This window comes from Ambystoma mexicanum, chromosome 3p (genome assembly GCF_040938575.1).
Source record: "Ambystoma mexicanum isolate Mex_15411 chromosome 3p, UKY_AmexF1_1, whole genome shotgun sequence".
Lineage (NCBI taxonomy): Eukaryota > Metazoa > Chordata > Amphibia > Caudata > Ambystomatidae > Ambystoma > Ambystoma mexicanum.
This window is the reverse complement of record NC_090925.1, coordinates 247,836,033-247,861,095: the sequence shown is the minus strand read 5'-3', so window position 1 is coordinate 247,861,095 and position 25,063 is coordinate 247,836,033. Positions and strand designations below refer to the sequence as shown.

General features: G+C 47.4%; 1 protein-coding gene across 3 annotated transcripts in view; it reads right to left on the bottom strand.

The window, feature by feature from the left end:
* Positions 1–10,091, bottom strand: part of LSM14B (LSM family member 14B) — a 321,849-nt gene extending 311,758 nt beyond the window's left edge. Inside the window, exon 1 of one of the 3 annotated variants that reach the window (XM_069650715.1) lies at positions 9,679–10,091. In XM_069650715.1, the coding sequence (XP_069506816.1) occupies positions 9,679–9,799 (121 nt within the window). In that variant the 5' untranslated portion in view covers positions 9,800–10,091. The remainder of the gene's footprint in view (positions 1–9,678) is intronic. The other 2 variants (XM_069650714.1, XM_069650713.1) reach the window with 2 other exon arrangements.
* Positions 10,092–25,063: the final 14,972 nt, after the last annotated feature.

Genomic DNA, 25,063 nt, shown 5'->3' with positions numbered 1-25,063 from the left:
TAGTACTTTGAAAATAAATCCAAAGCAAATGGTTAGCGATTGTTAATCTATGTAAATTAGTGCATACATATCTAACCAACACCCTTTAAGAGGAACTTCGAAGGCCCCCTCATGGCAAGATAGAATGGTCAGCAGCCGGTTGGCAAGTACTAGTGGTAGGACAACAGTAAGCCCTCAGGAAATCTAGGCAAAGGTAATATGGTTAGCATAGTTCGAAATTGCTTGGAGCCATTTAGCTCCAGCTTGAAGCCTTGGAGAGCCTGGTTGGTTTGATACTTATGCTACCAGGAGCTACCTTTCACTCCCCCCAATTCTAACTGATACCATACAAACATGCCCAACATTTACTGTGTGCATATACAGCTAGAAAAGCATAATGAGCATACATAATGGGCAAAAGGTCATTTGTATCACATGTGGAAGTTCAATGTGTTCCATACTATGTTAGCACCTGGCTCCCAGCAGAAGTAGCACCTGCCTACTGAGTGATGGCTGAGGAACAGAACCTGGTTTTTGCTTATAGTTATTAAATCAGGATTTCAAACTCCATTACTATATCTACTTAATTTATTTTAATTTTAGTTTTAAAATGTTATATCGCAAACATCGCTAACTTGAGCATCAGAATGCTTTACAAAAACAGAGCAAAAAAAAAACAATGAATACAATTCTCATCCTAAGAAAACATCCTACACATTAAAATTCTGTTGAAATAATTAGTTCTAGAAATGTTTGCATAACCTAACAATTTCCTAAAAGAAGCAATTCATGTTGCATAGAATTAGGATCCTTCTGAAGTAAAAGACCTGATCCAAACACCATGCTTTTATTTTCTTCCTGAATTTAAGCCATTTTCAAGTATCTTTTGTAAGTTCCAAAGTTTAACGGCCATCCCAAAGAATGATCTTTTCTGAGTGAACGAGCGTTCAAAACCCAGGACCTGAAGTAGCAGACACTCCTGGCCTTCATGGATTTTAACTTTGAGCTAAATATTCAGAGGATCGGGCATAAAGTGCTTTGTGCGCATTACCTCCACATCCCTCTCCTAGTCATAGTACTCTCCCTATGAGGATCTGCCACCCAAACAGGAACTTTTTTTCTTGGAGGTATAAACCCAAGTACCCACAATCCTCCAGTTCTTTTAATCCAGGCTCCGATAGGGACTAGATCTTCCTGGAGCAGGGTTCTGGAAAACGTTGCAGAGCCTTGTACAGTGGCATCTCCTGCGGGTCCGCACCATATTCCTGGTAAGATGTGGTCTCCCTGCATGCTCTTCCTGCAGGGCTTGGGGACCTGTTGCGTGGCAATTGCTGGCAAAACAAATGTGCATGCCTTTTATCCAGAGCAATACATTAACTGCAGTTCCCGAGTGCCTTTGGGTTTCCATGGCGCGGACCCTCAACAGTCCTTGCAGGGCCTGATTAGGGGCTTTCTCGCCTGAGGATTTCCCACTTCCTCCCTGGTGGCCTGACCCGGGGTGGGACAGGGCAGCATATTGGGGCGGGTTGGCATTCTGTGTTAGTGATATAAGTTGAAAACCGGAAACATGTAGGCGGATGGATTGGGATTGACTGATGGGCAAATGATCGGCAAAACACAGTAATGTGGACTCTTGAGAGTTCTCCAAGTCCTGTGTTCCCACACCAAGAAGAAACAAGAAGGCCATGGCACTGAAGTTTTTTCCATCTCGGAGATTAAGGCTTTTATGAGGCAGGCCAGTGAGAAGCAGGAGGATTACAGGGCAGGCGCAGGCATCAGGCCTGCCCCTCTTCTGTTTCTTCGCTGTCCTCGTCCCCCTCTGCCCCTCCTCTGCTTCCATCCATTCATCTGTAGGGTCGGAGTCAGAGAGGCTGAGGGGAAAATATCCAGGAACAAAGTAGAGGCTGTTATCTGCCAGGTTTAGGACACAATGGGTTTTTCTGACCCTGTGGAGGAGGGAGTGCTCGTCTATCCCAAAGATATGGCAATATAAGCACACTCAAGCTGGGCCTTCCCCGGATATCCAGGCCAAGGTGTTACATGAATGTAAGGACCCCCAAGCACATCTCCATGCCACGCTTCATGGTCCGCCTCTATCCACTGAAGCGGGCAGAGGAATTTCTTCGAGACAGCTTCTGTGGAGGATATTTTGGCCAGTTGGGTGGGACGTTCCTACATGGCTGTGTAGGATGCTGCTCTTCAGGGACCGAAGGGTGAATACAGAATTGAAGGCGGCTCATATGAGATCCCATCTAGTGCTGCGGGCTATTTTCTACAGATCCCACATGGCAGACACGGTTCTAGGGGGCTTTCGGCTTCTACGCAAGTCGATGGCGGACTACACTCCGGTGCTTGCTGACATGCAGCGGCAAGTGCAACTCCTTTCAGATCTTTCCTATGATGACGTCGGAGGCACCACCATGGCCATGGGAGCTTGCATTTCTGCTCTAAGTCCTCTTCTTGTGAGGGACTGGAAAACGGACAGCTCCCAGAAGGCCGCCACTCTTATGTCCCTTTGTGGGCAGTAAACTTTTTGGGAACTCTGGAAGACCAGGTATCCTGGGCACACAAGCACTCTAACCGATTACAGCATATCTGAAGCCCTGAATTAAAGTTAGATCATGGTGTTCATAGGGGCTCGGTTCTGCACCAGAAGTGGGAAGATCCTGCCCCCTGCCCCCCTGGGCCAGAGCTCTCCGGCTCAAGTCACTCCTTTCCGAAGTCCTTCGACGTCCTTGGGCGTCAGCGAGACCTCCTGGTGATGCTGGGGCACATGGCTTGTGTTTCTGTACCCCTGGGCCCACCGCCATCTTTGCCTCCTGGTGGTACATTGCTTCACTGGTCCCCCTCCTCCCAGTCCTTTGAGCAGCAGGTCCCGATCTCATGCAGTCCGAGTGAGGCTCTGGGCTGGTGGTTGTGAAATTCCTCCCTGCAGAGGGGGTGGAGTTGGATTATCCCCCTCTGGTTGTTCTAAACACTGACGCTAGCAGCTCTGGGTGGGGGGGGGGGGTTCTGTCTGCGCAGGAGCGGTGGGACCGGAAGGGGCTCAATCGATCCTCAAATTGGTGTTGGCAGCCTTTCATTGGGCTCTCCTGTGGTTTGCTCCCCTCCTGCAGGGGCGGGCGGTCTTGGTTTGGACTGACAATTCCTCAGCCATTGCCTATGTCAACAATCGGGGGGTGGAGGGGTTTGGAATAGAGGGCCCTGTATTATCCGGCAGGGTGCATTGGGATCTGGGTCAAGTAGCATTTGCTGTCCCTGGAGGCAGTACACATTCAGGGGGTGGAGAATGTGGCAGCAGATAATCGCAGCAGGGTGTTTCCAGACTCCCCGGAGTTCATGTTGTCCAGTCAGGTGTTTGAGAGAATGGGTCACCAGTTCAGGACTCTGGTGTAGATCAGTTTACGTCCGCCTTCTCGGCCGAGGTTCCCTAGCTTTGCTCCCCGTTTCCGTAAGCGGGGGTGTAGGGGGTGGACACCTTTAATATTGGGTGGCCTTGGGGGTCTCCTGTATGCCTTCCCTCTTTCTTTCATTCCCAGGGTGGTGTAGAAGATTCACCAGTGTTCTTTTCTGGTGATTCTGGTGGTTCCTGTTGCTCCTGAATCTAGGTGTGTGAAGTCTGGAGGATTGCCAGCTGCCCTTGCCCTCCCCGAGGGGGTCAGGATTACCTGTGATGTGCTGTTCTGCTTGGCTCCCGAGAGGGTAAGGTTGTTGACTTTGGGTTTTTCAGTACCAGTTGTGGAGACCATTCTTCATTCCAGACGACCTAGTATCTTTAAGGCCTACATTCGCCATTGGGACTCCGCTGGTGTGAGGATGTCGAGTTTTCCCCTCTGGGTTGTGGTGTTGCAGTTTTTGCAGGTTGGTTTCACTAAAGGGTTGGCAGTGGCCACTTGCAAGCTCAGCAGGCTGCATTGATGGAGGGTTCCGGGGTTCCCCTGTTGGATCTGGGTTTGGTGGGACAGTTCCTCAAGAGCCTGGCTTCTCAGCCACCTTTGTACTCTGGTCCCCCCACCCCCTGGGATCTGCCCCTGGTTTTGCAGTTTCTTCAATCCTTTTGTGCCAATTGAAATTGTTGATGTTAAGCACCTTACGCTCAAGACTGCTTTCCTAGTTGCCATCACCTCTGCGCGACTTCTAGGAGGGATTGGTAATCTACTTTGCCGTCCCCCATTTCTTTGCATCCTGCCTAGCCTGTGTGATCCCTGGTGGCCTCGAAGTTTCATTTGTTGCAGAGGTGGTCCTCCCTGCCTTCTTTCTTGACCCTCTGTCCCCAGAAGAAGTGGATTGGCACTCTCTGGATGTACGATGGGCAGTCCTGGAGTAGCTTGCCAGGACGGCAGCTTTTCCGCAGTCAAGAGTCTTCTGGTTACCTTTGTGGCGGCTGGAGCGGGGAGGAAGGCTTTGGTTGTTTCCATCAGTCGCTGGATTGGGACAGTGATCTCAACTGAGTATTTGGCCTCTGGCCTTTCCGTCCCTTTGGGGGTACGAGTCGTCTACCAGGGATATGGCTGCTTCCAGGGCAGATGGTCCGGGTGTTCCGTTGCATGAGATTTACAGGGCTGTTAGGGAGAATTCTCTCTTTAGGCTGAATTTCCTAACCTAGTGAGTCCCCCGGCAGCTTTGCTGGATTTCTGGAGTTTGTTTTTTTCTCCTGCCAAGAGTGAGACTCTTTCTTCCATGATTTATGGTGTTCCTTTGACTGTTAGTTTTTTATGGGCTATGGGGTCCTTTACTCCATAGGGTCTCATGTGTTTTTACTATGTGTGTTACAAAGCACCCTCCGTGCAGTAACACAGGGGTGTCATAGTGACCCCACCATAGACTCCATACCCTGGGAATGACTACTGTCTCCCAGGGCATGTAAAGTCACCATTGGCTTTACTAGTCCCAAATTATAAACAGAAACCAGTACAAACCATCATATTGTGGACATACTGGTTGGGGCAATTCGATTGCCCCAGGGTCTGTTAGTCGAGGGGGCACGTCTCCGTCCCCCCTATCGAGTTTTGGCTGGTGGCTGTGGATACTACTTTTTATATTCGACCGTGAATATATCCCTATGGGATTTTCCCATTGTTCGAGGCTACCAACTTTATTTAATTATCATAGCCTCGAACATACCACCGGTTTATTTATTTAATATTAATTCACTGGTTGGTATTTTTTGCCAGGACTATTCTAAAATGGCGTTTGTGTTCTCTTCTGTGACTCCAACCCAAGTCGAGCCCTTTGTTCCACTTTTTGGCGGGCTTCTCCACAGAAGCCTCCAAAAGTGGTGCCACTCTGGGTACGACAGGGGGTGTAGGAGGGGGTTTAGGCACCCTGGACTGAGTTACCTTGGTAACTCAAGTTGCACTTGTGTGATTGGCCCAAGTGGTGAGCCGGCCTGCATGTTTGACAGCTAGGCTGAGTGATTGGGGGTGTACTGCATAAAAGCAGGGCTTTGGGGACTGGAACTTCAGAAGTCGCCACAGGACCTGAGAATCCGACAAGGGAGAAGCTGAGCCAACCTACCACGACACCACCGGTGGAGCCCTGCAGAACCGACTCACCACTTCCCGACGACAGAAGATCTTCCAGCTGGAGAGGCCTCTTCCCCTGACTGGTGGGCACCAGTTTACCTTCTCTTCGCATCCCAGGCCGTCTTGTGGTCGAATTGCCCGTGCCAAGCACCCTGGCAACCGGATAGCCACTTACCACTGGACCGCGAATAAAAGGACCACTCCTTTTACCTGAGAACTCTGTGGCTGGTTTCTTCCCTGGCAGTGCAACGGACTCCTGTCTTCCTCCCCAACGAGATCCTCTCTTCCCCCGGACGAAGCACCGACTTGCATCCGCTGCCAGGAACAACTGCCCCCGCTGGAGTATTCTCACCACTTTAAGGTACCGTGTCCACCAGGCCTCCCTTTCTAAAGATTGCTACAAGGTAATAATAATCCCTTAACCTTCTGGACTGGGCTGGCCGCCTTGACCTAACTGGTCCTTTTCTTTTGGTCCAACTCTTTTTGAACCTTTGCAAGACTCTTGTGCACTTCAACCATGTGACCTTGGACACATTTCGTTCTGATCCTCTTAAAGTGGATCCGGCCTTCTGAACTCTAACTTCACGGTTTTACTTGCCTTCCCCTCTTGTTTTGTTCTTATGAAAGTGTTGGGATCTGTTTCATATTATACTCTGCTTTTCTCTCCCTTTTAAAACGAATTATTAGAGTGCCATCTGCGTTAAGCGCTCACCGCTGTCTGAAAATAAGTGGGGCTTTACTTAAGACTTGTCTAATATTCTTTTAAGAGAGTGTATATCTTTTAGTGACTGTTTTTGAATTGCTTACTATTAATGCCTGTGTTTTTCTCTATGTGGTTTTAAATAAATAATGATATCTCTTTTACACCAAGCTCTGGTCAGTGTTTACTTGTTCTACTATGTTCTTTTGACCTATTGCGAATACTCTGTATACTGCCTGACTCTTCTTGAGGTAAGTGACTGCTCAGCCACAGCTACCAAGTGAATCTGTGTGGTACAGACGGCTACCAAGTGGGTTTACTGCCAAACACCTGTAGTCTTAAATCGTTTGCAGTGGTCCCAGAGGGAACTGCACAGGTTTTTGCCTAACAAGGGCTGCTACCTGGGCAGACCCCAATACCTTTATTACTCATTACAGGCTGAATGTGGGCAATTCTAGGGATGGCTCCTTTTGTATCGGGGTGCTAGCTGTGATGTTCAGTTCCATTGCACAATAAACTGAGTGGTTTTTGCAGTGGTTCCTTAATGGCCTCTTGTTCTCCCCAACCGATTCCTTTGGGCCCTTCCACTTGGTTTAGGTATGCCTCATAGGTGAATACTGGGAGGAAGAAGGACGTGGAGGCAATGCTCTGATTACTTACCGGTCATCTTCATTACTCCTAATTCTACTCTTCCTCAACAGAGTAGAGCCGGCCCTCTGCACCATCCCGTGGTGTGAACGGGCCCAGGATCTGTCCAGGCATGTTGCGTGCTGGAGGATTGTGGATAAGTAGGAGGTTTATACCGCCAAGAAAAAAAGTGCCTCTATGGGAGGCGGGCCTCAAAGGCGAGTTCTGTCACGAGAAAGATTACCGGTGAGTAATCCCAGCAATAAAGTTTATCCTAAAATCAACACGAAGCCATTGCAATTTCCTGAAAATAGAGGAGATGTGGCCAAATTTACAAGCCCCACAGACTAACCAGGCAGCTGCATGGAAACCCGATTTTAGTGTCAGCAAAGAATTTTCATTAAGTACAACAAAAACGACTTTATTCCTCAAAAAGCTACGCAAAAAGCAGACTAGAAGTTCCAATAACAAATTAAGTTGCTTCACCCGCTTGTTGTGCGCCCCTTTACCCACTGATTGTTATTTTCTAGTAGGTTTGGTTTATTACAGTAAGTCGAGCATATTCAGTCATTTTCCCGAAATTAAGTCTGGAACTGTTTGTTGTAGACAAGGATGTTACAGTCCAACCAAAGTATTCTAGTTCTCCAATAGGGCCATGAGTAGCCCATTCATCGTTTTAAGTTTTGGATACAAGGGAGACGTGAGGAGGGGCACAGCTTTTGGTTTTATATTTATTTCACCACCCACTTACTGCTCATGGCCACTCACACCCAAAACATAGGATGGATCACGAGTTAGCCCTATGAAGGAGTACGTCAAACTTTGGCCTGCCAGTGTTATTTTTTAAGTACTTTGCTGAGGGCGCAAGAGCACTTTTACATAAGCTACTGGTGTAATAGGCCATTAACCAAGTGTGCTTTCAGCCACTATATTTACATCAGTTCCTTGAAGTGAAGTCCTGTAAAAATAAGCATAGACCAAGAACACTTTCTGGTTTGTGTACAGGTACTACAGGCAGGAAGCGCCTTGCAAATGCCCATCCCAGCTCTACACAAACACAAAACGGTTGGTTTTGCCAATGCTGGTTTTCTTTGCACTGTGGACTTCATAGCTAAATGTCCAAGACAATCGACTGTTTCATCTGGTCATTGGAACACACTACTTGAATATGCAATACAACACAGATGGAAACAAAATCAAAATGTTTTACCTTTGTAACTCTGGGGGGTCCCATTAACAGACTAACATGCTCTCAGTCAATCATTTAACTCAAGCTTAAACCATGCCATGCCAATGAAAAAACAAATCATCAAAGCTCAGAATGCTAAGAAAAAAATACAGGACTACATGGCCTATTAATCATTGGGGTAGGAAAAGTGAAAAGCATTGTAGAAGAAATGGTACCAAGAACTTACAATCGGCAAATTTCACAAATAAAACCCTGCTCAGCACTAATGTTATACCATTATACCGTAAAAAGGTTATTTTATCTCAAAATGTTTTCTCGCCCTTAAAACTTCTGCCTTGCCTACTACATAAATAAACCCGCTACATTAGAGTGCAAAGAGGCTCCAACGCAGAAAAAAGTACCCTGGCATGTGCCACCAGCAAGTGAACTAGACAAATACCCCAACCAACAACATTGCAATATATGCATGCGCACAATGTGCACCTTAACATTGAAGCAAGTGGTGTTATTAGGTACAGGCAGTCCAGTTTAGAGTTGTGTGAATGGCGCCAGATAGTGAAATGTCTTTCAGCATAAGCACAAAGACAAGTTAACTACACAAAAACCTAATTTTAGCTATGAAACTCACCAAACGGAGCACTCAATAATAGGGCGGCGTTAACATTGCATGCGTTATCACTTTTAGATGTCCGCTTTGTGTAATCGCTTGTTATAAAAGCTTCCAATACACAATCAAGGACCCAAACATACAGTTTGTAAATTCATTGCAATTTACTGTGCTCCAAGACATCCCATCTTTGCCAAATTCCTGCTCCTACCAGTATTAAAAAAGGTTTTTAGCGGATTGTGTGGATAAATTAAAGATGAAAAGCAATGCTTAGGAATCAAACAGACCCCACATCAACCCCACTTTACACGGTTTTGTGTGTCGACAGCACGGGCAGAATGCAGGTTTTTAGCTCCGATCATACATCTCCGCCTGCCGCATGCATAAGTATATACAACGACTGATAAACATGCCAGTAATCTGGACATAGCATTGGAAAAGGACAGATCCTACCTAAATCCCGAAAGGTGGCATCCTTAAAAGTGGGCGCCTTGGACTACAACTATGAAGTAAAATCTGCCAAGTGGGACCAGGATTAGAGTAATTTGGGGATATGGGACCCGCGTCACTTAAGGCAAGGCATCGACCCACTGCAACTGCCGTGCTATTAAAAAAAATATGAGGTGCACTTTTTAGGCAAGACTCGGTGGAGATCCCTTGGTGAAAACAATTAGCTAGCCTTGACAGAACTGCGCGCTGATTGGGCCATCATGAAGAGCTCTGTTATGATTGATAAGCCCCGCCCTGTGACCCGGCCAGTGGCTGCGAAAAAGCAGTCACTGCTCTTAAGAGGACACCATTGGTTGGGTCCCGATTGGCATACCCTGTGATTGGATGCTCAGGTGTGGTCCTGGCTAGCCAGTGCACAACAGCTGGGCTCGCAGTCGTTTGCTAGCGTGTTCACCTGACCTGAGGCACATTAAGTACCGGAGCTCACGCAAACCACCGTGCTGCGGTCGGATTCTCACCTCCCCCCCACCACCACAGTTACGGTCTCTTCCCGTCACTATAACGCCGTAAGTCAACGCGGTACGCCCAACCCCGTGCTCACCCTTGGCCAGCGCAACGGTACTGCTCTCGGTGTCGATAGTGTACAGGATGCCCTCGTAGCGGATCTGAGCCTTGGAGATGAGGCTAATTTTACTGCCGATGTACGGGGTGCCCGAACTCATCTTGACTGAAGTATGGGGCTAGCGAGCCTGCCCGTCCACTCAATGGTAGTTATCGGCTTTCTTCAGGACGCTGTTCTCTTTCGAGATCTCGGAGGTGTCTCAAGGTGCCAAACGCAGGGCCTGACACCTTCCCTCGGTCTTCACTTTTCTTCTCCACGTTCTCTCACGGAACGCGCACCAGTCGTCGGACCCAGCCTTATATAGATTCACGTCACTTGGGGGTGCGGCTCCGCGGGACGCTAGATGACGCACTTCAAGCCTCGCGCTGCTCTATGGCTGTGGCCATCTAGCCAAGACAAGCTGAACCCAGTAACTGGTGACGAAGTGTTCAAGCTCCGCCCTCTACTCCTTGAGACTACAATAAACTTTCGTGAAAGCAGCCGTCCACATAGTAGTCGCAGGAATTCCCATTGCATATGACACTCCACTCCAAAAACATAGATAAAGGACTATAATAACAAACTACCTCGAAACACGTGAGTCATATTGACATCTAGACGGAAATAATTTCATCGCGCACCGGCAACCATCTTGGAGCGGCAAAGAATGTAAATAAGTAACACAAATAACCAACACATGTATACAGATGACTATTTTTTTTTAACTGGCCCTTCATTCTAACCATTGTTCTGACAAATTCCAGTGGACGAAAATTCCAACCAATAAGGATATGCTAATTGTAAATCATTATGCTTATAATGACCACTGGCTTTCAACCAATAAAGATTAGGCAGACTGGAATAGTGTATGGAATCTTGATTCTATTAAAGACACAGAGGTGAGCATTATGCTTGACTTTCTATACTAACTCTCACAGCAGCATAGACAAACAATTTAAACTACAAACAGTTCAAAGAAAAACATGAGAGGTTTTTTTGGGCGTGATGTAACTCTGCCGCGTGCAATAAAGGGGGCACTCCCGCAATGCAAGCAGTGCACACACAGAGCCCGGACAGTGAGCAGCATGTCCTGTGTCAGTCTGTGGGACGGGGGATGGCTGGAGCGTGGCGCATGTTACACTGGCGACAAGGGGGTCATCAGTGATTTCACGGACCCGATGGGTGCGCCAGGTGGCGGTGAATCCGAGCAGTAGCTCGAGGGAACAACGGGAAGAATGTTTACCGACTGCAGAGCCAACGTGCATCACAGTGAGAGACATTCTATTTCGTCTACTCGCGGAGGTTGTAGCTCCCTAGGGGAGTACATGTGCGCCTCCTCGTTCAATTTTTGGAGCATCCACAGAGGCAAAATAAACAAATTAAAAAGAAGGAACAGTAGAAGCTAGAAGGGGTAGATGAACAGACTAGGCGGAATGTTCAGAAGAATTGGGAACCCATGGGAGTAGCAACAGTAGGGGATGTACTTAAGGAAGGGAAACCCCAACAATTTGAGGAGCTGGCGGTAGACACCGGAGTGCATGGTGGGCAGTAGATCACAGGTGCTAGACTGTTGATACGCTTAGAACGGAGGTGGCCGGAATCAGACATGTCTTTACAGCTGGATGACGTGGTTGAATCATTTTACAATGTATCAGAAGTGGGGCATGAAGTTTCACATATATATGAGCTATTAATGTCCAAGAGGGGTGGGGAAGTGGACCAGATTACAAGATTGCAACAGATACAGTTGTATGTGACCCGTAGGGCATACCTGTCTCTGAACAAAATAGCCAGGTTTTGCAGAACAGGCTTTCAGAAGTGCCCGAAATGTGGGAAGGTGGATGCGTATCTGGTGCATATGTTTTGAGCGTGTGTGGAAATTGGTAGATTTTGGAGTGAGGTGGTCCAACTGTTGGCGAGAGCGGAAATCACGTTAGATGTGGAGTCTCCCAAGGCTTGTCTGTTGGGGGGCTTCCCGAGACGTAAACGAGTCAAGCATGTGAGTAAACTTAAAGACTAAGCATATATTTTAGCAAAATGGCAAATAGCAATGGGGTGGAAAGCAAAAGCAAGACCCGTGGCACAAATATGGTGGAAGGATTTGTTAAAGTGGGCCAATGCGGAAACCACAGTGTGGCAAAAAGGAGGAACAAGGGGTAAGAGAAGTAGAAGCATGGAGACTGCTCATAGCTGACCTAACAGCCTCTGAGCACAATACCCAAGAACCGGCAGCGATTTTGGCACCTGAAATAACCACAGTCTTGTAGAAGAGAATAGAGGTGGGGTATTAATGGGTGTAGTGTAGGCCCGGGAGGGGTGGGAACAGTTGGGGGGGGGGGGATGGTGGGGAAGTTCTTATGCTATTGAATGTGTATTGATTGGTTTAATAAAGTTTATGTTGTTAGCTTATGTTTAAAAATCAATAAAAATTGTTTAAAAGAAAGGAACAGTATAAGGGGAATTTTACATCTTCTGACTTTCTTGTTTTTCTGTCTTTGTTTTTATGTGACAGGAGGCGAAGGGCCTGTCCGTTCTTCAATTTTTCCCGTTTGTGTGGAAGAGGGTTACAGCAGCCAAGTGGAGGCCAAGTAGCTCACTGGTGGGTGGCACGTGTCTCATCTGGGTTGCAGCCCCTGTCAAAAGGGGGTGTCTGTGCGCCTAACACCCAGTTCCATGAACACCGTGCAGGACAATCAAGATGGTGGGGCTGCAGCTGATTGGGTGCCCAGCCGAGAACACGAGTGCCGCGCCAACAAAGTTTGCTAACCCTAATGCGAGAGATTGATGTCTCAAGGGGCACCATCTAGTCTGGGACCGAGGTGAAACTCATGGATCGACCGCCTTAAGATATATTTCAAGGCCACAGGGGAGACAGACGATGGCGGAGGACACAACAGTGTTTTTTTGTACCATCCCTTCCCTCGGAAATAGTGGTGGCTGCAAGCCCGTTTGGCCTTTGGGCGGTACTGACTCAGCTTGAGGCCAAGGGCGAGGTGAGACCGATAGCGTTTTCCAGCCGTGGCCTACTGAAACAGAACAAAGGTATTTGCAGATTGAGCAAGGGGCCTTGGCGGTGCTGTGAGGGTGTCAAAATTTCCATCCATCTCTACATGCTGGGGAGACCTGTGACTGTGGTGACGGACCACAAGCCTCTGCTGTCGATCATGGCGGTATCGTCATCCAAGCCCCTGGCCTGGATAGAGAGGTGGGTGTTGGCCCTCCTACAATATGGGGTCTCTCTGGTGTAGCGACCCAGTGCCAACAACGCAGCGGACTACCTGTTGAGACACCCACAGAAGAAGGAGGTCGACAGGGAAGGCACCGAGGAGCATGTACAAGTGATAATCGAGTCCTCCACTCTAAAATCCATGCCCTCCAGGAATTAGCAAAGGCCTCGGAGGAAGATAAGTGTTTTGGTCTCCTTCAAGGTGCGCTGCAAAAAGGAGAATGAAAGACCATCCTGGAAGGCCTCAGCAAGAGAACCCAAGAGGCCTCTGTCACCCTTGAACAGTTGTGAAAGGTGAGGGACGAGCTGGCTTTCATTGACTCAGGCCTACTGCTGAGAGGGGACAGAATGGTGGTCCTGGCGAGCAGAATAAAGCAGGGGATATCACTGGCCCATGAGGGACGTCAGGGGATGGCCAAAACAAAGGCTTGTCTAAGATTGAAAGTCTGGTTTCTGAACCTGGACAAAAAGGTGGAAGATTTTGTGGTGGGGTGCATTTGGTGTCAGGTGGCCACCCCGTCATAGAGAGAACCAGCTATCGAGTTCATTCCCAGAAGCACACAACCATGGGAAATGGTGCATGTGGCTTTTGGCTCAACGGGAAGGGACACACATTTTCTGGTGGTTATTGACCGGACGAGTCTTAGGAAAGATTTCCATTTATGGGTTATTTTCCATCCAGTTGTGAACCCCCCAAAGTTTTGCTGTTGTCTGACCATCCTAGCCTGATTTTTGCCAGTGGAGCTCATCTCTGAAGTTTGACCTTAGACTCTTTAACGTCCTCACCTGCTGAGTCTGATGAGGTATTGTCACGCCTCCTCCCTGCCACACCATTGCCAGACAACCTTCCAGATTCACGTCCACCAGCCCTAACCATGCACGCTTCATCCTGCGTGTTCCCCATAGCATTCTTCGTACTTAGCAACTGAATTACGACCTTTCCTACATTGGAATCTGCCATGGCGCTTCTCTCTGGGACGGCACCCGTCCACGGGCGCCCAGAGACTACGATCCAGCTGTCATGATGCCTACCTCCAAGGTGCCAGACAAGACCCAGCTACCCCAGAGGCAGACATCATGTCTTCAAGGGAAGTCACAACAGCCTCAAGTAGGGGCTCTTTGGACTCAGTCCTGGCGCCGTAGGCGCCAGGCTCATAAAAGGAGACTTTTTGTTAAAGGTGCTTAGTGTTAACTTACCTGATGCAGACCATGCTGCAACATCCAGGCCTTCCGAGGCCTGAATGGGACTACTTTATCTTTGGAACTACTTAACCACACGGGTGTGGTCAGGGGAGGAATACATACCTGAGAGGAAGGATACATACCTGGAACTACTTTGAAGGCTATTTAAGCCACGCCCAAGCAGCAACTCACGCTTCGAGTTGTTCTGCATCTAGCAGCTGGACGCTCACTGTGTTTGCTCCTGCATTCTGTCTTCTGCCACTCCTGCCAGCATCCTGGAACACCTGCAAAGAGAGAAGAGAAAAGGGTAAAGAAGAGTCCTTACATGCTAAATCCGCATTCCGGAGACATCTCGCCGACGGTCCTGAAAAGGAAGACATCCATTTAAAAGCACATCGCATCGATCGCTGCAGCGCCGCATCTCACTCACCTGTACAAGGTACCACCACGTTCTACGGCGACATCTGGACTCGCAGCCACATCACCGCGCCTAGGGAGAAAAAGACAAGAATAAAGGTGAGAGGGGAAAGAAAACAAGGAAACCTTAATTTCCATTACAAAGCTTACCTGTTGGGTTATTCCAACTTCATTTCGGGTCGGTGCCGCATCCTGGCATTTCCGGACCCCGGCCCCTAAGGGGAAAAAGAGACATCAGCGTTAGTGGGCACATGAAAAGATGTTACCCAACGCCCATTAAAGACTTACCTGATTTCTTCTGGATTGAGCTTCGTTTCGGGTCAGTGCTGCATCCAGGCATTTCCGGACCCCGGCCCCTATGGGGAAAAAAGACATCAGCGTTAGTGAGCGCATTGATACAAGGACACTGAGAGAACTCTCATCAAGCTCACCAGAGTCTCATTCTTCGGTTCCACAGCTCTTCTCGGAATAGTTTCCGCACCTGAAAAAGAGACAACGAACAATTATTATTGCGGAATCATACTCATTAACAGAATCCTTACGGTACTATACCAGGAAAACAAAACTTGAACCCTCTACAATCAAAATCCCAGTGAAGTAACTGGATACAACGCGCCCCTGCATGAGAAGCAGGATGGAGAGCTCAACCTTTCAAACCCTTAGGTGAGACTTCACATGGGGGTCGCAGGAGGGTTTCGTAGAGGGGGTGAGAAGGGAGCGGGAGGTTTATACTTTCTCCCGCAGATTGTTAATACTCCCTTTTCACATACAGAAAGATATTCCTGCGAGCCAGACAAGCCAGATTCGAAGGTCCGGTCCAGTCCATCTTCCGGGTCCTGCGCTTCACCATAGAAGCAGCAACAACACTCCAAACCAGACCTGCGCCTCCGTGGGAATCAGGTGACCGTAACAGAACGCAAAGCCAACCTACAATTTCCCACCCGGGCGCTATGGAAACTTCCGAGACAGACCAGCTGGCTCAGCTTTTGGGGGAATTAAGGACAGAAGTACACTCCGCCCGGCAGGAAACTAATGCTCTCAAAAGAGAATTAATCTTATCCAAGGAAAGAACTGATGACCTGGCCAAACGATTGTTGCAGGGTCAAGCAGGACAAACTCCTTTACCTAGTTCTGGGGGTAATGCCTCGTCAATGGTTTCGAATAACCCGGTACAAATCAATCTACCTGGAAACATGCCTTTGGCCCCGCCTGAACGTTTTGCGGGGGACCCCAAGAAATATGCCGTTTTTATGAACCAATGTCGCCTACACTTTCTATGCAGACCTGGGGCCTTCCCTAATGATCAAACCAAGGTAGCCTTTGTATTATCTTATCTCAGTGGCTGTGCTGCCGATTGGTCTGTTCCGTTGGTTAAGTCAGGATGAGCCAATTCTCCAGGATTTTCAAAGCTTCCAGGCGAGCATGGAAAGATTATTCGCTCGACACTCTCAGGGACAAGCCCTTGACAACAAACTACTATCCTTATGACAAGGTAACCAAGATCTCTTATATTATATTGCCACCTTTAATAGGCTTGTTGTAGAAACGGGGTGGCCCGAAAATAAAAGAATCACACTATTTCATCGAGGCCTGCGCGGAGAACTTAAGGATGTTCTAGCTCAAATAGTAAATCCACCTCAAGCCTGCGCAGAATACATAGACTTAGTGGTCCAACTTGACCACAGACTGCAAATTAGAAAAGCAGATCGGTCCAAGTTCGAAACTCGAGTGCTGATCAAAACTCACGCTAACCCTAAGAGTACCGACGTTTCAGAACCTATGCAGATCGGCGGTGTTAAAGGACCATTGACGCAGAAGGAACGAGAGAGAAGACGGCAAAAGCAACTATGTCTCTATTGCGGGGCTTCTGGTCACTTTCTACGAGACTGCCTGGTTAAGCCACCTAAGAAGGTGGTTGGAGCCACGGACAACAATTTAATAGAACCTGATTCGGGAAACGGTCAAGCCCGACAAGCGTAGAGGTCCGCTTGCCGAGCTTGAAAACAGACTCTTTGACCTTGCATTTTGTCATGCCAATGGTGCTCGTGGACCCGAAACAGCCTCAGCGGTTGCATGCTATAAAAGCATACATCGACAGTGGAGCTATTGGAAACTACGTAGATCGTGAATTGGCCTCCAGGATTAATCTTCCTCTCCGTCCGAAAGTTAACAAGGATGTCATTACTACAGTAGATGGAACCGAAATAGCCTCAGGGCCGGTAACACATTCCAATACAGAAATGACATTAGTGGGACAGGATGGACATCGGGAAGCAATTGTGTTCGATGTAATCAAGGCCCCACAATTTCAAGTAATTCTAGGAATCCCTTGGTTAGAAACACATAATCCTCGAATTGACTGGCGAGCAAAGAGAATAACCTTTCCTGATTGTGAACTGACTTGTTATCCAAGAAATCCAGATATGGGTCTGGCCACAGTAACTTCCACCACGATACAATTACTGGTTGAATACCAAGAGTTCCAAGACGTTTTTCAAAAAGAACAGGTGAACACGTTACCTCCCCACCAGTCGTACGATTGTCAAATCGACCTGGTACCCAATGCTCAACCGCCCTGTAGTAGGATTTATGCTCTTACTGAACCTGAGAACGTTCATTTGCTTCAGTATTTAGATCAGTATCTTGCCAACGGTTTTATTCGCCCGTCAAAGTCTCCTGTTTCCTCAGCTCTGTTCTTCGTGCGAAAAAAGAAGGCGACCTTAGAACGTGTATTGACTACCACGCCCTAAATCAAATAACGATTAAGAATCGTTATCCTATGCCTCTGATCCCTGAACTTCTTGACCAGGTAAAAGATGCTTGTATATACACCAAGTTAGATCTCCGAGGAGCTTATCACCTAGTACGTATAAAAGAAGGTGACGAATGGAAGACTGCATTCCGCACCAAATATGGGCTCTTTGAATATCAGGTGATGCCCTTCGGATTATGCAACGCACCTGCCGCCTTTCAATACTTTATGAATGATGTTCTTCGGTAACTTATCGATGTTTGTGTCATCTTATATATCGATGACATCCTGGTATACTCCTCCTCGGAATCCGAACACAGAAAACATGTCAGGGCAGTTCTTGAGAAATTGCGCCAGCACAACCTGTTTGCGAAACTCGAAAAATGCGTTTTTCATACCACAGAGGTCGAGTTTCTCGGATTCATCCTGACACCTAAAGGAGTCCGAATGGACTTGCGAAAGGTGGACGCCATCCTCAAATGGCCATCTCCTAACTCTGTTAAGGGGGTTCAGAGTATGCTTGGCTTTGCCAATTTCTATCAAAGATTCATCCCGGAATTTTCTCGAGTGGTTCATCCCATAACAGTCCTCTTACGGAAGAATAAACGTTTCGAATGGACTCCTGAGGCAGAACAGGCCTTTCAAGACCTAAAGACCAAATTCACCTCCACCCCGTATTGAAGCATCCGCGCCCAGATCTCCCTTACATTGTTGAAACCGACGCTTCCAGTTTGGCCATGGGTGCTGTCTTGTCTCAAAGGGATCCAGAAACTAACCAGATGCACCCTGTAGCCTTTTGGTCCAGGAAATTCACGGCTCCTGAAATCAATTACGCAATCACTGACAAAGAATTACTAGCTATTAAGTCCGCCTTCAAGGCTTGGCGTCATTACCTCCTCGGCGCAAGACACACCATTACGGTGATTACAGATCACAGGAATTTGCAATATCTAAAAACGGCCAAAGCCCAATCATCCCGCAAACTCCGATGGGCTTTATTCTTTGCAGAATTTGATTTCATAATCACCTACCGCCCTGGTTGCAAGAATGGCAAAGTGGACGCTTTATCCTGGATTGGAATGGATGAAACAAATTCAAACTTAGAACCAGTACCAATTATACCCGAACAAAGAATTTTAGGCTTGACCTCTTTACAAACTATAGAGGACGTTCAAACTCGAGTTAAACAACTTTTAAATTCCACAGCCTTGCAAGAATGGACTCAAAAGGGGTCACACTTTTCCGTTAATAACGATTTACCGTACTTCCAGGGGCGGTTATTTCTGCCCAACAAAGAACTGCAAGAATTGGTCATTGCTCACTATCATGATACATTAATGGAAGGACATCCTGGTATTGCAAAAACGGAGGAAAAGATCAAACGACAATTCTGGTGGCCATCCTGGAGAAAAGACATAAAATCTTTTGTGATGCCTTGCGGAGTTTGCGCCCAAAATAAAGGTCAAAAGAAGAGACCAGCCAGTCTCCTACAACTCTTGGATATTCCACCGGCCCCTTGGCACACCTTGTCAATGGACTTTATTACCGACCTGCCTCCTTGCTATGGATATAACACTATCTTGGTAATCGTGGATCTGTTCTCCAAGATGGCCCACTTTATCCCTTTAAAAGGAGTACCTTCAGCCTCCATCTTGGCCAAGGAATTTCTGGAAAACATAGTTCGTATGCATGGTTTTCCATCCATATTAATCTCAGACCGAGGAAGCCAATTTATTTCCCATTTTTGGAGGAAATGTTGCCAACTGGCACAAATTGATGTACGCTTATCCACTAGTCACCACCCCCAGACCGATGGTCAAACCGAGAGGACTAACCAAACCCTTGAACAATTTCTTCGGTGCATGTTGCATCAATCTGAAAACAGCTGGAAAGATATTCTATGGATCGCAGAGTATGCATATAACAATTCTGTACATTCTGGAACAGGACAAACCCCTTTTTACACCTTGCCTGGTCATCATCATAGAACCTCAGACCTAGACCCTCCTCAAAACCTGGAAATGCCTGCAGTTGATCATTTGCATTCTACTATAACCCGAGCCTTCAAGGAAGCTACAACTCATTTGCAACAAGCCAAGAAAAAATACAAAGAAAATGCTGATCTACATCGGAGTGAAGCACCTTCGTACCAGATTGGAGACCAGGTGTGGCTGGCAACCAAGCATTTGCCTCTCAAAGGACCGCTGACTTTTAATCCCAGATACATTGGACCCTATCCCATCAAAGCTATAATTAACCCGGTGGCCTTTAAACTCGATCTACCAGCCAACATGCAAATTCATCCCGTTTTTCATGCATCGTTGTTAAAACCGGTGCAGCCTGGAACCAGACTAAGCAAACCACCTGAACCAATTCAAATCGATGGGGAATTAGAATTTGAAGTTAAGGACATATTGGATTCCAAAATGTTAAAATCAAAACTCTTCTATCTAGTTGATTGGAAGGGGTACGGACCTCAGGAAAGATCTTGGGAACCAAGTGACCATGTACACGCCCCGCGATTAGTGCAAAGATTCCACCGAAAATTCCCAAGCAAGCCGAAACCCCCGGAATGGACGACCTTGGGAGGGGCCTTGGGAGGGGGTACTGTCATGATGCCTACCTCCAAGGTGCCAGACAAGACCCAGCTACCCCAGAGGCAGACATCATGTCTTCAAGGGAAGTCACAACAGCCTCAAGTAGGGGCTCTTTGGACTCAGTCCTGGCGCCTTTGGCGCCAGGCTCATATCGCGCCACAGTCCTGGCGCCATAGGCGCCAGGCTCATAAAAGGGGACTTTTTGTTAAAGGTGCTTAGTGTTAACTTACCTGATGCAGACCATGCTGCAACATCCAGGCCTTCTGAGGCCTGAATGGGACTACTTTATCTTTGGAACTACTTAACCACACGGGTGTGGTCAGGGAAGGAATACATACCTGAGTGGAAGGATACATACCTGGAACTACTTTGAAGGCTATTTAAGCCACGCCCAAGCAGCAACTCACGCTTCGCGTTGTTCTGCAGCTAGCAGCTGGACGCTCACCGTGTTTGCTCCTGCATTCTGTCTTCTGCCACTCCTGCCAGCATCCTGGAAGACCTGCAAAGAGAGAAGAGAAGAGAAAAGGGTAAAGAAGAGTCCTTACATGCTAAATCCGCATTCCGGAGACATCTCGCCGACGATCCTGAAAAGGAAGACATCCATTTAAAAGCACATCGCATCGATCGCTGCAGCGCCGCATCTCACTCACCTGTACAAGGTACCACCACGTTTTACGGCGACATCTGGACTCACAGCCACATCACCGCACCTAGGGAGAAAAAGACAAGAATAAAGGTGAGAGGGGAAAGAAAACAAGGAAACCTTAATTTCCATTACAAAGCTTACCTGTTGGGTTATTCCAACTTCATTTCGGGTCCTGCCGCATCCTGGCATTTCCGGACCCCGGCCCCTAAGGGGAAAAAGAGACATCAGCGTTAGTGGGCGCATGAAAAGACGTTACCCAACGCCCATTAAAGACTTACCTGATTTCTTCTGGATTGATCTTTGTTTCGGGTCAGTGCTGCATCCAGGCATTTCCGGCCCCCGGCCCCTATGGGGAAAAAAGACATCAGCGTTAGTGGGCGCATGAAAAGACATTACCCAAACGCCCATTAAAGACTTACCTGATTTCTTCTGGATTGAGCTTCGTTTCGGGTCAGTGCCGCATCCAGGCATTTCCGGGCCCCAGCCCCTATGGGGAAAAAAGACATCAGCGTTAGTGAGCGCATTGATACAAGGACACTGAGAGAACTCTCATCAAGCTCACCAGAGTCTCATTCTTCGGTTCCACAGCTCTTCTCGGAATAGTTTCCGCACCTGAAAAAGAGACAACGAACAATTATTATTGCAGAATCATACTCATTAACAGAATCCTTACGGTACTATACCGGGAAAACAAAACTTGAACCCTCTACAATCAAAATCCCAGTGAAGTAACTGGATACAACGCACCCCTGCATGAGAAGCAGGATGGAGAGCTCAACCTTTCAAACCCTAAGGTGAGACTTCACGTGGGGGTCGCACGAGGGTTTCGTAGAGGGGGTGAGAAGGGAGCGGGAGGTTTATACTTTCTCCCGCAGATTGTTAATACTCCCTTTTCACATACAGAAAGATATTCCTGCGAGCCAGACAAGCCAGATTCGAAGGTCCGGTCCAGTCCATCTTCCGGGTCCTGCGCTTCACCATACAAGCAGCAACAACACTCCAAACCAGACCTGCGCCTCTCTGGGAGTCAGGTGAGCGTAACAGAACGCAAAGCCTACCTACAATTTCCCACCCGGGCGCTATGGAAACTTCCGAGACAGACCAGCTGGCTCAGCTTTTGGGGGAATTAAGGGCAGAAGTACACTCCGCCCGCCAGGAAACTAATGCTCTCAAAACAGAATTAATCTTATCCAAGGAAAGAACTGATGACCTGGCCAAACGATTGTTGCAGGGTCAAGCAGGACAAACTCCTTTACCTAGTTCTGGGGGTAATGCCTCGTCAATGGTTTCGAATAACCCGGTACAAATCAATCTACCTGGAAACATGCCTTTGGCCCCGCCTGAACGTTTTGCGGGGGACCCCAAGAAATATGCCGTTTTTATGAACCAATGTTGCCTACACTTTCTATGCAGACCTGGGGCCTTCCCTAATGATCAAACCAAGGTAGCCTTTGTATTATCTTATCTCAGTGGCCGTGCTGCCGATTGGTCTGTTCCGTTGGTAAGTCAGGATGACCCAATTCTCCAGGATTTTCAAAGCTTCCAGGCGAGCATGGAAAGATTATTCGCTCGACACTCTCAGGGAAAGGCCCTTGACAACAAACTACTATCCTTACGACAAGGTAACCAAGATCTCTTATCTTATATTGCCACCTTTAATAGGCTGGTTGTAGAAACAGGGTGGCCCGAAAATAAAAGGATCACACTATTTCATCGAGGCCTGCGCGGAGAACTTAAGGATGTTCTAGCTCAAATAGTAAATCCACCTCAAGCCTGCGCAGAATACATAGACTTAGGGGTCCAACTTGACCACAGACTGCAAACTAGAAAAGCAGATCGGTACAAGTTCGAAACTCGAGTGCTGATCAAAACTCACGCTAACCCTAAGAGTACCGACGTTTCGGAACCTATGCAGATCGGCGGTGTTAAAGGACCATTGACGCAGAAGGAACGAGAGAGAAGACGGCAAAAGCAACTATGTCTCTATTGCAGGGCTTCTGGTCACTTTCTACGAGACTGCCCGGTAAAGCCACCTAAGAAGGTGGTTGGAGCCACGGACAACAATTTAATAGAACCTGATTCGGGAAACGGTCAAGCCCGACAAGCGTAGAGGTCCGCTTGCCGAGCTTGAAAACAGACTCTTTGACCTCGCATTTTGTCATGCCAATGGTGCTCGTGGACCCGAAACAGCCTCAGCGGTTGCATGCTATAAAAGCATACATCGACAGTGGAGCTATTGGAAACTACGTAGATCGTGAATTGGCCTCTAGGATTATTCTTCCTCTCCGTCCGAAAGTTAACAAGGATGTCATTACTACAGTAGATGGAACCGAAATAGCCTCAGGGCCGGTAACAAATTCCACTACAGAAATGACATTAGTGGGACAGGATGGACATCGGGAAGCAATTGTGTTCGATGTAATCAAGGCCCCACAATTTCAAGTAATTCTAGGAATCCCTTGGTTAGAAACACATAATCCTCGAATTGACTGGCGAGCAAAGAGAATAACCTTTCCTGATTGTGAACTGACTTTTTATCCAAGAAATCCAGATATGGGTCTGGCCACAGTAATTTCCACCACGATACAACTACCGGTTGAATACCAAGAGTTCCAAGACGTTTTTAAAAAGAACAGGTGAACACGTTACCTCCCCACCGGTCGTAAGATTGTCAAATCGACCTGGTACCCAATGCTCAACCACCCTGTAATAGGATTTATGCTCTTACTGAACCTGAGAACGTTCATTTGCGTCAGTATTTAGATCAGTATCTTGCCAACGGTTTTATTCGCCCGTCAAAGTCTCCAGTTTCCTCAGCTCTGTTCTTCGTGCCGAAAAAAGAAGGCGACCTTAGAACATGTATTGACTACCGCGCCCTAAATCAAATAACGATTAAGAATCGTTATCCTCTGCCTCTGATCCCTGAACTTCTTGACCAGGTAAAAGATGCTTGTATATACACCAAGTTAGATCTCCGAGGAGCTTATCACCTGGTACGTATAAAAGAAGGCGACGAATGGAAGACTGCATTCCGCACCAAATATGGGCTCTTTGAATATCAGGTGATGCCCTTCGGATTATGCAACGCACCTGCCGCCTTTCAATACTTTATGAATGATGTTCTTCGGGAACTTATCGATGTTTGTGTCATCGTATATATCGATGACATCCTGGTATACTCCTCCTCGGAATCCGAACACAGAAAACATGTCAGGGCAGTTCTTGAGAAATTGCGCCAGCACAACCTGTTTGCGAAACTTGAAAAATGCCTTTTTCATACCACAGAGATTGAGTTTCTCGGATTCATCCTGACACCTAAAGGAGTCCGAATGGACTCGCGAAAGGTGGACGCCATCCTCAAATGGCCATCTCCTAACTCTGTTAAGGGGGTTCAGAGTATGCTTGGCTTTGCCAATTTCTATCGAAGATTTATCCCGGAATTTTCTCGAGTGGTTCAACCCATAACAGCCCTCTTACAGAAGAATAAACATTTCGAATGGACTCCTGAGGCAGAACAGGCCTTTCAAGACCTAAAGACCAAATTCACCTCCGCCCCTGTATTGAAGCATCCGCGCCAAGATCTGCCTTACATTGTTGAAACCAACACTTCCAGTTTGGCCATGGGTGCTGTCTTGTCTCAAAGGGATCCAGAAACTAACCAGATGCACCCTGTAGCCTTTTGGTCCAGGAAATTCACGGCTCCTGAAATCAATTACGCAATCACTGACAAAGAATTACTAGCTATTAAGTCCGCCTTCAAGGCTTGGCCTCATTACCTCCTCGGCGCAAGACACACCATTACGGTGATTACAGATCACAGGAATTTGCAATATCTAAAAACGGCTAAAGCCCAATCATCCCGCCAACTCCGATGGGCTTTATTCTTTGCAGAATTTGATTTCATAATCACCTACCGCCTGGTTGCAAGAATGGCAAAGCGGACGCTTTATCCCGGATTGGAATGGATGAAACAAATTGAAACTTAGAACCAGTACCAATTATACCCGAACAAAGAATTTTAGGCTTGACCTCTTTACAAACTATAGAGGACGTTCAAACTCGAGTTAAACAACTTTTAAATTCCACAGCCTTGCAAGAATGGACTCAAAAGGGGTCACACTTTTCCGTTAATAACGATTTACCGTACTTCCAGTGGCGGTTATTTCTGCCCAATAAAGAACTGCAAGAATTGGTCATTGCTCACTATCATGATACATTAATGGAAGGACATCCTGGTATCGCAAAAACTGAGGAAAAGATCAAACGACAATTCTGGTGGCCATCCTGGAGAAAAGACATAAAATCTTTTGTGATGTCTTGCAGAGTTTGCGCCCAAAATAAAGGTCAAAAGAAGAGACCAGCCGGTCTCCTACAACTCTTGGATATTCCACCGGCCCCTTGGCACACCTTGTCAATGGACTTTATTACCGACCTGCCTCCTTGCTATGGATATAACACTATCTTGGTAATCGTGGATCTGTTCTCCAAGATGGCCCACTTTATCCCTTTAAAAGGGGTACCTTCAGCCTCCATCTTGGCCAAGGAATTTCTGGAAAACATAGTTC